Source organism: Notechis scutatus, chromosome Z (genome assembly GCF_049901735.1).
Source record: "Notechis scutatus isolate UNSWTSFEM ecotype Mainland chromosome Z, rNotScu1.2, whole genome shotgun sequence".
Lineage (NCBI taxonomy): Eukaryota > Metazoa > Chordata > Lepidosauria > Squamata > Elapidae > Notechis > Notechis scutatus.
The window spans coordinates 38,341,629-38,354,833 of record NC_142025.1 but is presented as its reverse complement, the minus strand read 5'-3'; the positions used below and the strand labels follow the sequence as shown (position 1 = coordinate 38,354,833).

The 13,205-nt window shown below is 33.2% G+C and overlaps 1 protein-coding gene across 3 annotated transcripts in view; it reads right to left on the bottom strand.

Annotated features, from left to right (window-relative positions):
* The window catches only part of DGKB (diacylglycerol kinase beta), a 306,279-nt gene that overhangs the window by 204,765 nt on the left and 88,309 nt on the right, over positions 1-13,205 (bottom strand). For all 3 annotated transcript variants that reach the window (XM_026677800.2, XM_026677801.2, XM_087946837.1), the window contains 3 exons: positions 12,097-12,171; positions 6,258-6,343; positions 1,681-1,770 (listed from right to left, as the gene is read on the bottom strand). In XM_026677800.2, coding sequence (XP_026533585.1) covers positions 1,681-1,770; positions 6,258-6,343; positions 12,097-12,171 — 251 coding nt within the window. The remainder of the gene's footprint in view (positions 1-1,680; positions 1,771-6,257; positions 6,344-12,096; positions 12,172-13,205) is intronic.

The window sequence follows — 13,205 nt, the reverse complement described above, 5'->3', positions numbered from 1 at the left end:
CTGTCTTACATATTGGCAAAAAAAATCAGAAAATACAATACAAGCTGAATAATCAAGAACTTGTTGATGACCCAAGCTCTGTAAAGGACCTTGGAATACTCACCTCTAATGATCTAAGTGCTAGAGCCCACTGCAACTACATAGCCAAAAAGGCATTAAGAGTTGTTAACCTAATCCTACGTAGCTTTTTCTCTGGTAATATCACACTACTAACCAGAGCATACAAAACATTTGCTAGACCAATACTCGAATACAGTTCATCAGTCTGGAATCCACATTACGTATCTGATATTAGCACAATTGAGAAAGTCCAGAAATATTTCACAAGAAGAGTTCTCCACTCACTCTACTCGTTGTAGAATACCTTATGCCACCAGACTTGGAAATTCTAGAACTAGAAAACCTTGAATTACGCCGCCTTCGGTCTGACTTAAGCATGGCATATAAAATCATACATTGCAATGTCCTACCTGTCAGTGAATACTTCAGCTTCAACCATAACAACACAAGAGCACACAATAGATACAAACTCAAAGTAAACCGCACCAAACTTGATTGCAGGAAATACGACTTCAGCAATAGAGTGGTCAATGTCTGGAATACTCTACCTGACTCTGTAGTTTCTTCCCAAACCACAAAAATTTTAACCTTAGACTGTCTACTATTGACCTCACCCTTTCCTAAGAGGTCTGTAGGGGGCGTGCATAAGCGCACCAACGTGCCTACCGTCCCTGTCCTATTGTTTCTCCTATTCTTTTTTATTTTGCATATATGTACCCATTTCATGTATTCACAACTATGTATACTCTTATACTTATTATCTTGTAAACAATTGGCAAATCAAATAAATAAATAAATAAATAAAAATAAAATAAAATTCTCTTTAGGAAAATACTATAGTTCATATTTTGATTTCCTTTTACTATATCATACTCAATGAAACTCATAAAACTTCTTGACTTCTTCACACTGTGAAAATAATATATCCAAAGAATAAAATATGTGGAAAATCATATCTATTGGTCTCAGGTTCTAAATATATGAATGGATGAATATTACATATGTCAAAGATGAGAGCAAATTAACATGATTTGCATATTCTCCACATATAAATTCTTCTAATATATTATCTGCTAAAGGGACCTGTAAAGCGGCATTGCTAACTGGCCACTGAATAAGATCACTGATGTAATACACTATTTTTATATAAAGTACTGTATAAAATTATTACTGATTTACAACAACAACAAAATGTGGAATTTTTGCTTAGGAAGTGAACACAATCAGTTTTTTTTCCCAATTCACAGTCATGTTTCCCCAGTCCAACTATACAATGGCTACATAAGATAATGCAAAGCATTCTTGGAGCTTACAAACCTTCCAGCAGAATTACACAAAGTAAATTAGCTGACATGGCTATAATATGCAGGAGCTGAGACAGACACTTATAGTAGCCAAAAACAATTTGGATACCTTCATTTAATCCACTGAATTTCTACCTAATTGAATTATGTTAAATATCAGATCATAAAGAATTTTTAAAAGAAATATATTTAAAATTTTTACAATGATACAGTTTTACATATGTGATGCTTTTGTAGAAAAAGAAATTAATGATTAAAATGTGAAAATGGATAAAATAAAACACTTTATATTTTAAGTAAGTTTATTTTTGTTTACCTCCTCCCCATCTTAGACATCTGGCTAAGTCATTCCCAGTTCCAAGAGGGAGAATAGCAACAGGAGGATGCTTAATCAAATTTGCTTTCTCTGTAAATAAAAAAAAAATGTAGGCATAGTTTAAGATAAGAGAGCTGAGACACCACATAGATATAAAAAATGTACTATATTAATATTATGGTTAGATATTGTTTTAATAAAAATGTGTTCTTAAAATCTATCTACACATTTCAACTGAGAAGGAATATGCCAGTAGCTTACAAGAAGAAATTACGATCTCCCAAAAACTAATTTTCACATTTAGGATACAGAAGATTATGAAACTAATTATCATGAGCTAAAATCAATGGGAGAAAAAAATAAGTGATTATGGTAACTGATGACTCACCAAGATAAATGCATCCTAGCAATATATTGCATTTTGGATTGAGAACTGTAGATAATTTACAAGACAGACTATGATAAATTATCAGTGTTTCCATTATCCATAGACCAAACGGTAAAAAATATCGGTGAAATCATTCAGAAATTAAGAAGAAGTAGAAAACTATATACAGAAGTCAGCAAATTTTGAGCTGGTCCTATTTTTATAAGGTACAGTTATTTTGTCATTTACAGTTAATGTCCATACAGACCATACTGGACTTTGATTGGCTATAATACAGGCATTTTGTAGGAGCAAGAGATGGTTTGTTTGCCATCTGAATAGCATTTCAGACTTCTCAAAGTTATTCTTCCTCCTCCCCAGTTCAGCTCTCTAAATTTTCTCCCTTGCCATAAAATGTTTGCTGATTTTCTTCGTGGGGGAGGGGAGGAATCAAGGAAATGGTGTTGTCATCAGCTACTGACTGAATCATTACCTTGAAGTCAGAAGTCCCGTCCCCCCCCAACTTTTCCCATTCAGATGGATGGGAAAAAGAATATGAAGTAGAATGCATTCTATATTATAGAAGCAGGAGAAAATATATAATTCATTGTTCCCTTGAATCAGAATGGCCATGGCAATGTGTAGCAAATGCCCATGACCTATACTATGTTAGCAAGGTATATCTGAAATTCTCACACAAGTCCTGTCTCTGTGATTGGCACTGCTATTAATAGAATGAAATAGAATAGATTCAGTGGTTCCTGCTACAATAGACTATAGTACTAGTTGTTTCCAAGCAAGGATAAGAGAGTCTGCAGTCATTTGACAAGGATCTTCACCTGAAGAAAAAGAGGATAGTTCTAAGTGGAGATACTGTACAGAAAACAGATAAATCAAGAGCTGTTGCAGATAAAGCACAATAAACAATACTTCAGAAGGGAAGAGGTGTGAGAAACAGACTCAAGAGTTTTCCATCCCACCTTTTGAGACTGTTATGGCATAAGAGAAGGTGGTAGAAAATCTTGACAGAATATTTTAAGATTTCTAAAGAATCTTAAGATTCTGGAATGATATTCTACAACCATGAGGTTAAATTTCAGTAGCCTTTGCAATCTCTGTTTCCTGACTTGGGCTACCTTATAGAACTGACAACTTTCTCTGCTGGCAGATATGTGAAAAAAGTCACTGTAATAAATGGCCTTGATCTCAAGTGACATTGTATTATAAAGGGTGGAACTAAATCTAAACAGGCTACAGTTTTTCTTGAGAAATGCTTGTGCCGCTTTTTCAAGTTAGCTGCAATTTTCCTTCGCAGGGGAAACTTGTATTTCTTTTTCAATGAAGTTTGGTTTTCAGGAATATTGGTGATTACTGTGTCTCGTAATCTGTAGATAGAAATTACCTAAATTCTGCATTTTTAAAACAGTATTTACCAAATCAACGCTTAGAAGTTCTATCAAAATTATTCTGCAAAGGAGAGTAACTGGACTTTAAAATTCTCACACAGTGCAAGTAATTTATTGGAAACTATCTCAATTCCCTATACATTTTTGCAGGACTAATAACACAGTTTAATCTTTAAGTAAATATTTATGGTTCCAAACATTCAGCTGATCCTTAATAATGTTACATTTTATATATAATTATCATTTAATAAACATTAAAACAGGCAGAACATCATCCAGCATGAAAAATTAAATATAAGAAACAAAAAAGTTTAAAAGTAATTTGTCTTAAATCAAAAATCCTAACACATTTATAAAAACTGTTATTCTGTATTCTGCTTTAAATCTTATACTTATTTCTATTTATGTTTTAAATTTAATTTACTGACATAAAACTTTTGCATGTCTATCCTTAATTTGCTAATCTTTATTTCTATATTGTATTATTTCTATCTTCCTCTCAAAATAATGATTTCATGCATGTCACATATCACAAACCATTTCTAATTGAAAGAATTATTTATCTTTCTTAATAGTACTTGAGATATAGATAAGCACTTCAATTTAAAAATACATCTAAAAGGTAAACAGCACAAGGATTTAGTAAACCTCCTGGTCCTAATTTTAAAAAAATGAATTAAATTTGCATTTTGCATCAGCTGACCATAACAGTTCTCCTGGTTTTTCACTTTGAGGCAGATAGTGAAAGGTTTACCAAATCTTTGTAGAAATATTAATTTCATCAAATATTAGAATTTTAGGGTTGGAATAGGTTCTACCACTCCTATACAACTTTTATTAGAAATTGGGAAACAAACAAATAAATAAATAATCATTCATTCATCCAATCAATCAAGATACACACACTCACACACACTTCTTATTATTCATAGTATCTTTGCAAATAAAACAAATCCTTAGCCTATGCTTTGGATGTAGTTAGAAGCCTTTGCTGCTGCAGCAGCAACTCCATCAGATATCTTTCAGATTCTCCCATTGGTTGTAACCAGATCCTTCTGTCCAAACTCTTATCAAACTTCCATTCATGGATCCATCAGTCATATAAATTATAACAGCAGATCTGGGCAATTTTCATCCAGTATCGAACATTCCCTTTTTAGAGAAAATGGTTGGCTTTCAACTCCAGAAGACCATGGAATAAGTGGATTATCTGGATCCTTTTCAGTCAGGATTCCTGCTCCCACTTGATCTCTCAGTAGCTTTAATATCAATCATGGCATCTTTCTGACCTGCCTTTGGGGATTGGAGTGAGGGGAACTGCATTGCAATGATCCTCCTCCCTTTTCAAGGCCATTTTCAGATAGTGTAGGGTGGTGGAGAAGTTGAGCCCAAGGCTCCAGTTTGTGGGATGCCTTAGAATCCTTCTCTCTTCCCACCCCTATTTACTTGAGCACCTGGGTTAGATAATCCATCCCCATATGTGTGGTATAATCAGTATGTTAATAATACCCAGTTGCACACCTTGGGCCAACCAAGAAATAACACCAAAGACCACTCCTGATATCTGGAGGTATGAGGATCTACATGGGAGGAAAGGCTTTTGCTCAATCCTGGCAAGATTGACTGCTTCTGACATCCAGTGGGAGGAGAAAAGCAGATCTAAGAGCCATGAGGACCCAAAGGGATGGGAAGCAGAGGAAATAATATCTAAAAGGTAGGGAAGTCCAGGAAAAGCAGGTCTGGACCTATGCTTGGTCTCCTAGGTCTTCCTCACCTGAGGCTCCACTTAATGATTAGTGTGGTCAATGAACAAGCACATTAAGGAGAACAAGGATGGGAATCATTAAACAAGTTGATTATATGGTTACTTTGCTTAATGATTGTCAGAATTTGCAATATAATGGGCAGGAGCCATTACAGTTATAGGTCAAGAACTTGCTGTATGCAGTTGCATACATAAACATGTATTGTTTCATAAATATTAATATATTTATTAATCTTACATAAAATTTGTATTATGCATCCAGATCAGGTTATCTATTTAGCAAATCTTAAGAGGTAAAGGTAATAGGGGATCTGGAAGCTAATCATATGATGAACAGTTGTAGGAACTAGGTATGCCTAGAGTAACAAAGAGAAGATCTAGGAGTAAGATGATGGCAATATTCCAATGTATGGACTGTAATACACAAGAGATGGTCGCCCTATTTTCCAAAGCATCTTAGGCCAACACAAGAAGTATCAGGTGGAAGATTATCAAAGAGAGATCCATTCTAGAATTAAGAATAAATTTTCTACAGTGAGAATAATAATAAAAAATTGAGGGTACTCTCTCATAGGAAATTTTCAACAAGAGATTAGACAGTAATTTGTCTGGAATTATATGTCCTGCTTGAACATGAGGTTGAACTAGAAGGCATCCAAGCTCCCTTCAAACAGATGTATAAACTGTCTTACATCTCTTCAATCTTGAGGTATAAGGTCATTATGTAGGATATTACCATTTGATGAACTGTAACCTATTTCATTGACAAAAATTCAGTGTATTAACAAAGAATTACAATAACATTAAACATTCCCTATCAACAATATATGAAAGCATTTCAACAACTAAAAATATCTGTTTCATAATTTCCCCAAACTCTCATAACCAACTTCCTTTCTGTAACCTCCCTTCTTTTAATTACTCCAATATGAAGCAAAGAAAATTTGGCATCTTCTGATGAATTTAGAATTATTTATACAAAAAGAGCAAATTTCAGACATTACTTTCTAGTTTTATGTAAAACAAAAATGCATGTTACCTATGCAGTCTAAAATCCAACCTACGGTTCCATCACCACCACATGCCAATACTCTAAAGTCAGAAACATCTCGGAAAAAATTTAATCTGAAAAAGTAAAAAAAAAAGAAATTATATTCCGGAAGTTTGCTTTATTAACAGATTGAACAGAATACTTACACAGCAGTTACCCTTGCTTGCTCTGGAAAAAAAACAGCTAAATTTGGCTTGCAGCAGGATAGTATATAGATCATAGCAATTATAATTTTTAAATACGATGGTCTATGTTATATGGGCAGGTTATATAAGTCTTAAGATGGTAATTAATGCAAAGGGATATAATAACATTAGTTTCATTATAGCATGCAGTTTATTATGGTGAGCAATGAAATATTAATCTCCTGGGAAACTATACTTTAAGATATAACGATAAACTGGTATGCAGATGCCAACTAGTTGTAAAGATCGTCATTTGTTAACTGTAACAGTTTTTAAACAGAACCAAATTAAATCTGCACTATACAGTAGACATAATGTACTCCCACTGCAAAATAATTCTGTGTGTGTGTGTGTGTGTAGATTTTCATGGCTACAGGTATGTAGGTCTAGGTATGTTTGGGTCTTTTCCCGTGTAAGATTAAGAGTATCTTGGCGACGTTTCGAAGCCGAAAACACCAGCCTGAGGATGGCAAGTGGGACCTCCCCGAAACGTCACCAAGATACTCTTAATCTTACACGGGAAAAGACCCAAACACACCTAGACCTACACACACACACACACACACAATATTCAGCTTTGTTCGGGTATTTTCCCACGTCATTATAGTTGTGCTTTTAAAGTTGTAGCAACGTTTCGGCATATATATATGAATGTTGCACCCCAAAAGCAATTAAATATACTGGAGCTATGATGAAGTGAATATATCACATTAACCTATGAAAGGAAAAATTAAAGTAGCACATTATAGGCATTTTCATTTCTGGTGAATTGTTTGGACTGTTCAAAACTGAGGTATATTTGTAATAGATGAGTAACAAATTTTTGCAGTTTAAAATCCCAGTTAATGACAAACAGATTTAGGCATAATATAGTAACTCATTTTTCAAAAAACACATGAAAACACTAGGTATGAAAGCAAAGTAGGTCATCACTTCCAGAACCATTATGGTCACAGGTCATTGAAGTATTGCTGCAGACATAAAATTGAAAACACCCTTCAATGGCAGTCAAAAGCACAACACTCTGGAAAAAAGTATCTATTCTATACAGAAGACAGAACTAGTATTGAAACACTATTGGAAGATCCACTGGCCAATGGGAAAATGTTAATAATATGGTTTATAATAAATATTTAAATTAGATATTAGGAGTGATCTTTATTTATTTTTTAAAAGCTCATTTTAGTTCAGTAATAAGAAACATTAAAATAAAACAAAATAGTAAGCAGCTATGTTTTGAAGAAGCAGTTCTGCTCATCCCTGCATGGGAAATTAAATACTTATAAGCCTTTGAGATAGTTCTCCATAACTTGTTTTCTCCTAGAAGTGCTGGATCTTGGTAAGGATTTTGCTGGGGACTGAAAAAAGTTCAAGTACAATAGAACTAAAAGAAAGAAACTATGGTTTACCTATGCAATTCAAATTTATCCTTCCTTTCCCCAAATATCTACCAATAATGTTTAGAGTTATAGTTACCATTATAGTCAGATTATGGACTGCTTTGGTTACTAAATAATTTAAAGTGACAACATAATAAGTATTTTACCAAGCAATCTTGCATCATGAGAGGCATAGGTCAGAAGTAGTAATTTCAGGCAAAAGACAATATTAGATATCTCAGGCTATTGTTGCAATCAGTATAAAAACTAGATTGAATTACCCGCTACAATGTTTATTTAAACTCTTTAAACTGGCCAGTTTCTGGTAGATGTGAGCAACATTTCTAGGATGACCCAAGATTCATTCATCTATTCAGGAATAGCAATCTACCCAGATTGTAGAGACTGGGCTTTCTAGAATGTATATAGGATCTCATGCTGATGCAGGGGATTGGAGGAAAAGACTACAAAGTACCTTCCAATTTGATTATTCTGTTAACTGTAGCAATGGTGAGTAGGAACAGGTACTTAGAGAGTGCTTGCAACTATGGGTTCCCAAACCAAATTATAAAGAACTGTCCAGTGTGCCTGTATTTATTATATACATCCTCACAAAAAACATCCTCACTATCAGAAAAAGAAAACCAGAAAATGAATTTTGTTTTTTATCTTTCTCAGCAACCATAATAGTGACAACATATTCAAAATGTAATTTCTGAAACATCAAAATTAACATGTTTGTATATTTTCGCAAATTAGTAAAAGCAATGCTTTGAGAAATAAACTAAGAATTGCATAAATATCCTATCACAGCTTTAAAAAACATGATATGAATGCAAGATACGGGAAAGTTGAAGAAAAATAATTGCAGGGTTTGAAAATAGCATAATTTAGAACTATTTCTTTGCCAGGAAAAGTGACCTTTCTGCTTTTTCACAGAGACATGCCACTAAAATACTATTTACACAATTGTTGTTTATTTATAATATGAATATTGCCTGAATTTCAGATCATTCTATGTAACTAAAAAAAGTGTAGCAGTTGTGGATGAAATACTGTAGTTTGCTCCTACAAAACTGAACAGTGAAACTCTTTTTAAAAGTAAAACAGGTGCATATTACAAACTGCACAGTGTACAAGAATGGCAATTTTTATGTCACTTTGTTAAGTGAGACTTTTTTTCAAAATGTATTGTTTTATTTTACATTTACATTTAGCTGCAGAGCCTGCCTGGTCTCTCCAATTTACACTTCTTTTCTCTTGTGGAATTTTAACATCAAGGAAATAATATATTTTTGTCAATCAAATTATTGATGGAAAAAATAAATGCACAAAACTAATACTTAAAGTTAAGCTTCAAGAAAATATATTCAAGCATTGCAAAGGCATATATTTGATTTTACAGAAGAGCCTGCCTTACTGTTTCATTAAGATTGGACGGAATTTGGTCCTTAGAGTTATAAGATGTATTGAAGAATAGGAAGCAAAATACCCTTGCAATTCTCTTTTTTTTTTCTCCCATCATCACTCCCACTTTATTTATTTATTTATTTATTTATTTATTTTATTTATATATTTGGTAAATATACAGAGCAGATCTTCACAAAAAGGATGCCATCAAGTTGTAAATTTGCATGTGACAGAAGCAGAAATTTCATGAGGAATAATTATACTAAATTAAGTAATAATATAATTAAAATGTAATTTCAGCAATATTAAAGTAATTAATTTAATTTAAATTAAATTTAAATATAATCAAATATATTGTTTATCCTGCTCCTTCTCAATTTCTTGCCCTGCTCTACTTGTTTTTTGGAGTGTGACTTCTTGCCTGCCACTCAAAGACAAATGCCACCTCAAAGGAATTATATACTATAGTCTTTGCACAAACATTTTGAAACAAAAGATACTTGCTTTGTTGTGAATTGCAACAAGATACACCTTAAAGCTGCTTTGCTCAAATAGAAATATGACTGGTTTGCTTCAGATTTTTCTGTTTCAGTCTGTTTTAAAATTTTTAGTACTTGAGAAAAAAGCTCAAAAGAACTTTTTAAAATAACTGCTGTAGGAAGAGAGATGTTCCTTTTCTGATTGTCCTCTTACCACTTGAAAAGAAAGCTAAGAGGCACTAAGGCATGCTGCCAACCCCACCCTTTATACCTTTGCTCTGACTAGAGTAAACGAGTCTACTAAACCAAGATTTTCATAATGTGTTCCATAGAATTGTATAGTTCTGTGAGATAGATTTCCACAGAGTTTAAGGGCAAAGAAAAAAAAAAACTCCACATTTGAAAACAGACAAATTTTTAATCAATAATTTTGCCTCTTGTTCAAGGGTTCAGTATTTTTTTAAATTAACAGTTCTACAGCCTGAAAAAAAAAATTGAAAAATCCTGTACTAGCCTAGGATGGTATTAGCAGTGTGTCAACTAAAAAGATACTCTTTTGGTCTTTTTAACTGACAGAAAAAGGGAGTGGGGGAAAACAAGGCATTTTTGAAATGCCTAGATAATCACCTTGGTAGCCCAAAGTTGTTGGGCCATAAGAAGGTCTTTGGAGAGCATGATGGATGACTCTTACAAATGGATGTGTCCCATTGGAGAAGTCACATCCAGGGGGTAGGGAAACGACCAGGGTCAAGGGGGAAATGTATGATATGATTTTGTATTGGCTGCACCCAGTCACGCGCCAACATGGCAATTTCTAATAAACCAAGTTACTTTTTCTGAGATGCGGTTAGAGACTTTTGATTTGAATGAGGGTGGATTTGTTGGAGCCCTGACAAGCCAGCCGATACTAAATCACAGTAAGCAGTAAGAATTAATTCAGCTTATTTACACTCATCTACTTTTAGGTCATGTTAGTCAAAGTAAAAATTATGAAAAATGTAGAAATAAATGAGAAATTATACATTAAAAATACAAATAAATCCATATTAGTTCAATTATAAGGCTCATTGAAGAAATTTTAAAAAGAAAGAATAAAAATAGCAATAAATTAGGTCGTAGAAGTAAGTAAAATCCTATATTGGAAAGTTAGTCTAATTAAATCAATATACTGAGAAGTTACTGAAATCAAATACATTATGTTCATCCTCAGGAACTCAGAAACAGAAAGAAACAACCAGGAATGAGAATTAAAAACATTTGACTTTTCAAATGGAGTGAATCTGATAACAGTCATTTCATTTCTGAATAATGAACTACAATATAGACAGAGATACGATAAACTATCAAAATAACAATATTTTGGAGAATGTTCAGTGAGTCATAATGTCCAAAGAAGCAGTACATTAACCTTCAATTCCAATGTTCATGAATATTTGCAAAGCGATATGACTTAGGAATGATAAGAGAGGATAGAAAAATAGAGCAGCAATTCCAGCCACATTAGTCCTTTTAATTAGGGTTGGCCACAGACAAGCTAACATATCCCTTTTCCAGCTGGCTACTGGAATGCTCCAGTTGAATATCTGAGTTATATTTAAGGATGTGTTCAGAGCTTTATCTGTGTGACTTGATCTGATTAACTATGCTCTCTAGTTTTGAAACACAGCTTGGCCCATGATAGCTGCCTTTAAAAGTGACTCAGGCCTCTAAGTATAGGTCTTTTAAGATTGGGTGAAATCCTAACTGACAGGTGAAAAAGAGAGATACAGTCAGTAAAAATAATGTGTGCCTGACTCTTTGACTTCTTATTTGTAAGCCTATGTTAATTGAACTAACTAGATTTATAAAGCCACTGTTACTAAAAGAAATTTGTATCCAGCTGATAGCCATGACAAAGAAATAAACTTCACAAATATATGTATATGTACACACATGGCCTGAAAAGTCAGAATTAAATTAACTTGCCTAAGAAAAGCACAAACAAACAAGGCTATGCAATATTGGACAGAAAATTAATTAGAAGTTTTTGCAATTTATTTACTAATGTTTCAAGACTAAACAGTTTCTTAAATGGAGAAAATGAGAATGGGAAATGATCTTAAAATTTAAAAATGAATATTCACAAACACTACCCTCTTGTGGCATTATGCTACTATGTGTACGGTGTGATTTTTTTTTTAAGCACCGTAATCCTTTTTAGAAACTTTGTTAATCAATTAGAAGGTAATTCTTATATTTAAAAATTTGGAAGGACCCTCAACTATGTCATCAAGTTACAGCAATGTATTTCTTCAGTTAATTTCTCTTTATACAATATTTCAAAAATATCATTGTGTTATTTAAAAAGTTCATATTTGACAACATACAGACTTACCCTGGCATTGGTCCATTTCCTGCAAGGCTGTAAACCTGACGAGGATTCAGAAGATACTGAAATTTCCTATAAATTCTATAGTTGAGGATAGAAAAATATTTGAATTTTATTTGCAACAAATTCTGTTTTGGCAATTCTACCACATAATAATATGTTGGATTAAACAAAGTCATACTTCATTCCACACTATGCTTACCAATGTTACTATTTCAGGATATATAGATGGATGTGCACACTAACATTTATTCTGCATAATTTGTAAACATGGGTAAAATCAAGTAAATAAGATATCAAGCAAGAACTACTTAAGAAAGTCCTTAAATTCATTTCTACATGATATACTGTACTGGAAACTGCTTTTCAATTTTTAGTCCATTTCAAATCTATTAGCTTACCAAGCTGCAGAGCATTTTATATCTTAGTCCTATCTATGGCAAAGATAGCATAGTTGCAGACCCTTGAGCTTTACAACTTCACTTTTTCTCAATCAAACATTTAGGAAATCTAAAATTTTGCTCAATCAAACATTTAGGAATTCTATCACTAAATGAACATTTCTCTATTTTTACAAATCTAAGAGAAGAGTCACAATTTAGGGATTTCATAATGACTTAAACAGAATTGAAAGACAGCTTGTAATTCATAAATATTGCTATTAGTATAAGATTTTATTGAATTTGGTTTTATCTAGGTAACACCTGCTGCAGTGTAGCTCCTTTGGAAGTAGCAGAATCAAAAAAGAACTAATATCATTGACTGTTTTGCAAGAATCACGTTTTTATGCATTTGCTAAGTTAGTAACATGGTTGTTAAGTGAATCTAGCTTATCCCATTGACTTTGCTTGTCAGAAGGTCATAAAAAGTGATCAAATGATCCCAGGAGATTGCAACCATCATAAATATCAGTCAGTTGGCAAGCGTCTGAATTTTGATGACCATGGAAATGCTGCACTAATTTTAGTGTGAAAAAAAGTCATAAGCAAGAGTGGGATTCTACCAGTTCGCACCTATTTGCTAGAACCGGTTATTAACATTCTAAGCAGTTCAGAGAACCGGTTGTTAGAAGAAATTACTGGCCTAATCCTGTAAGGAAGGCAGAAAGGAAACAT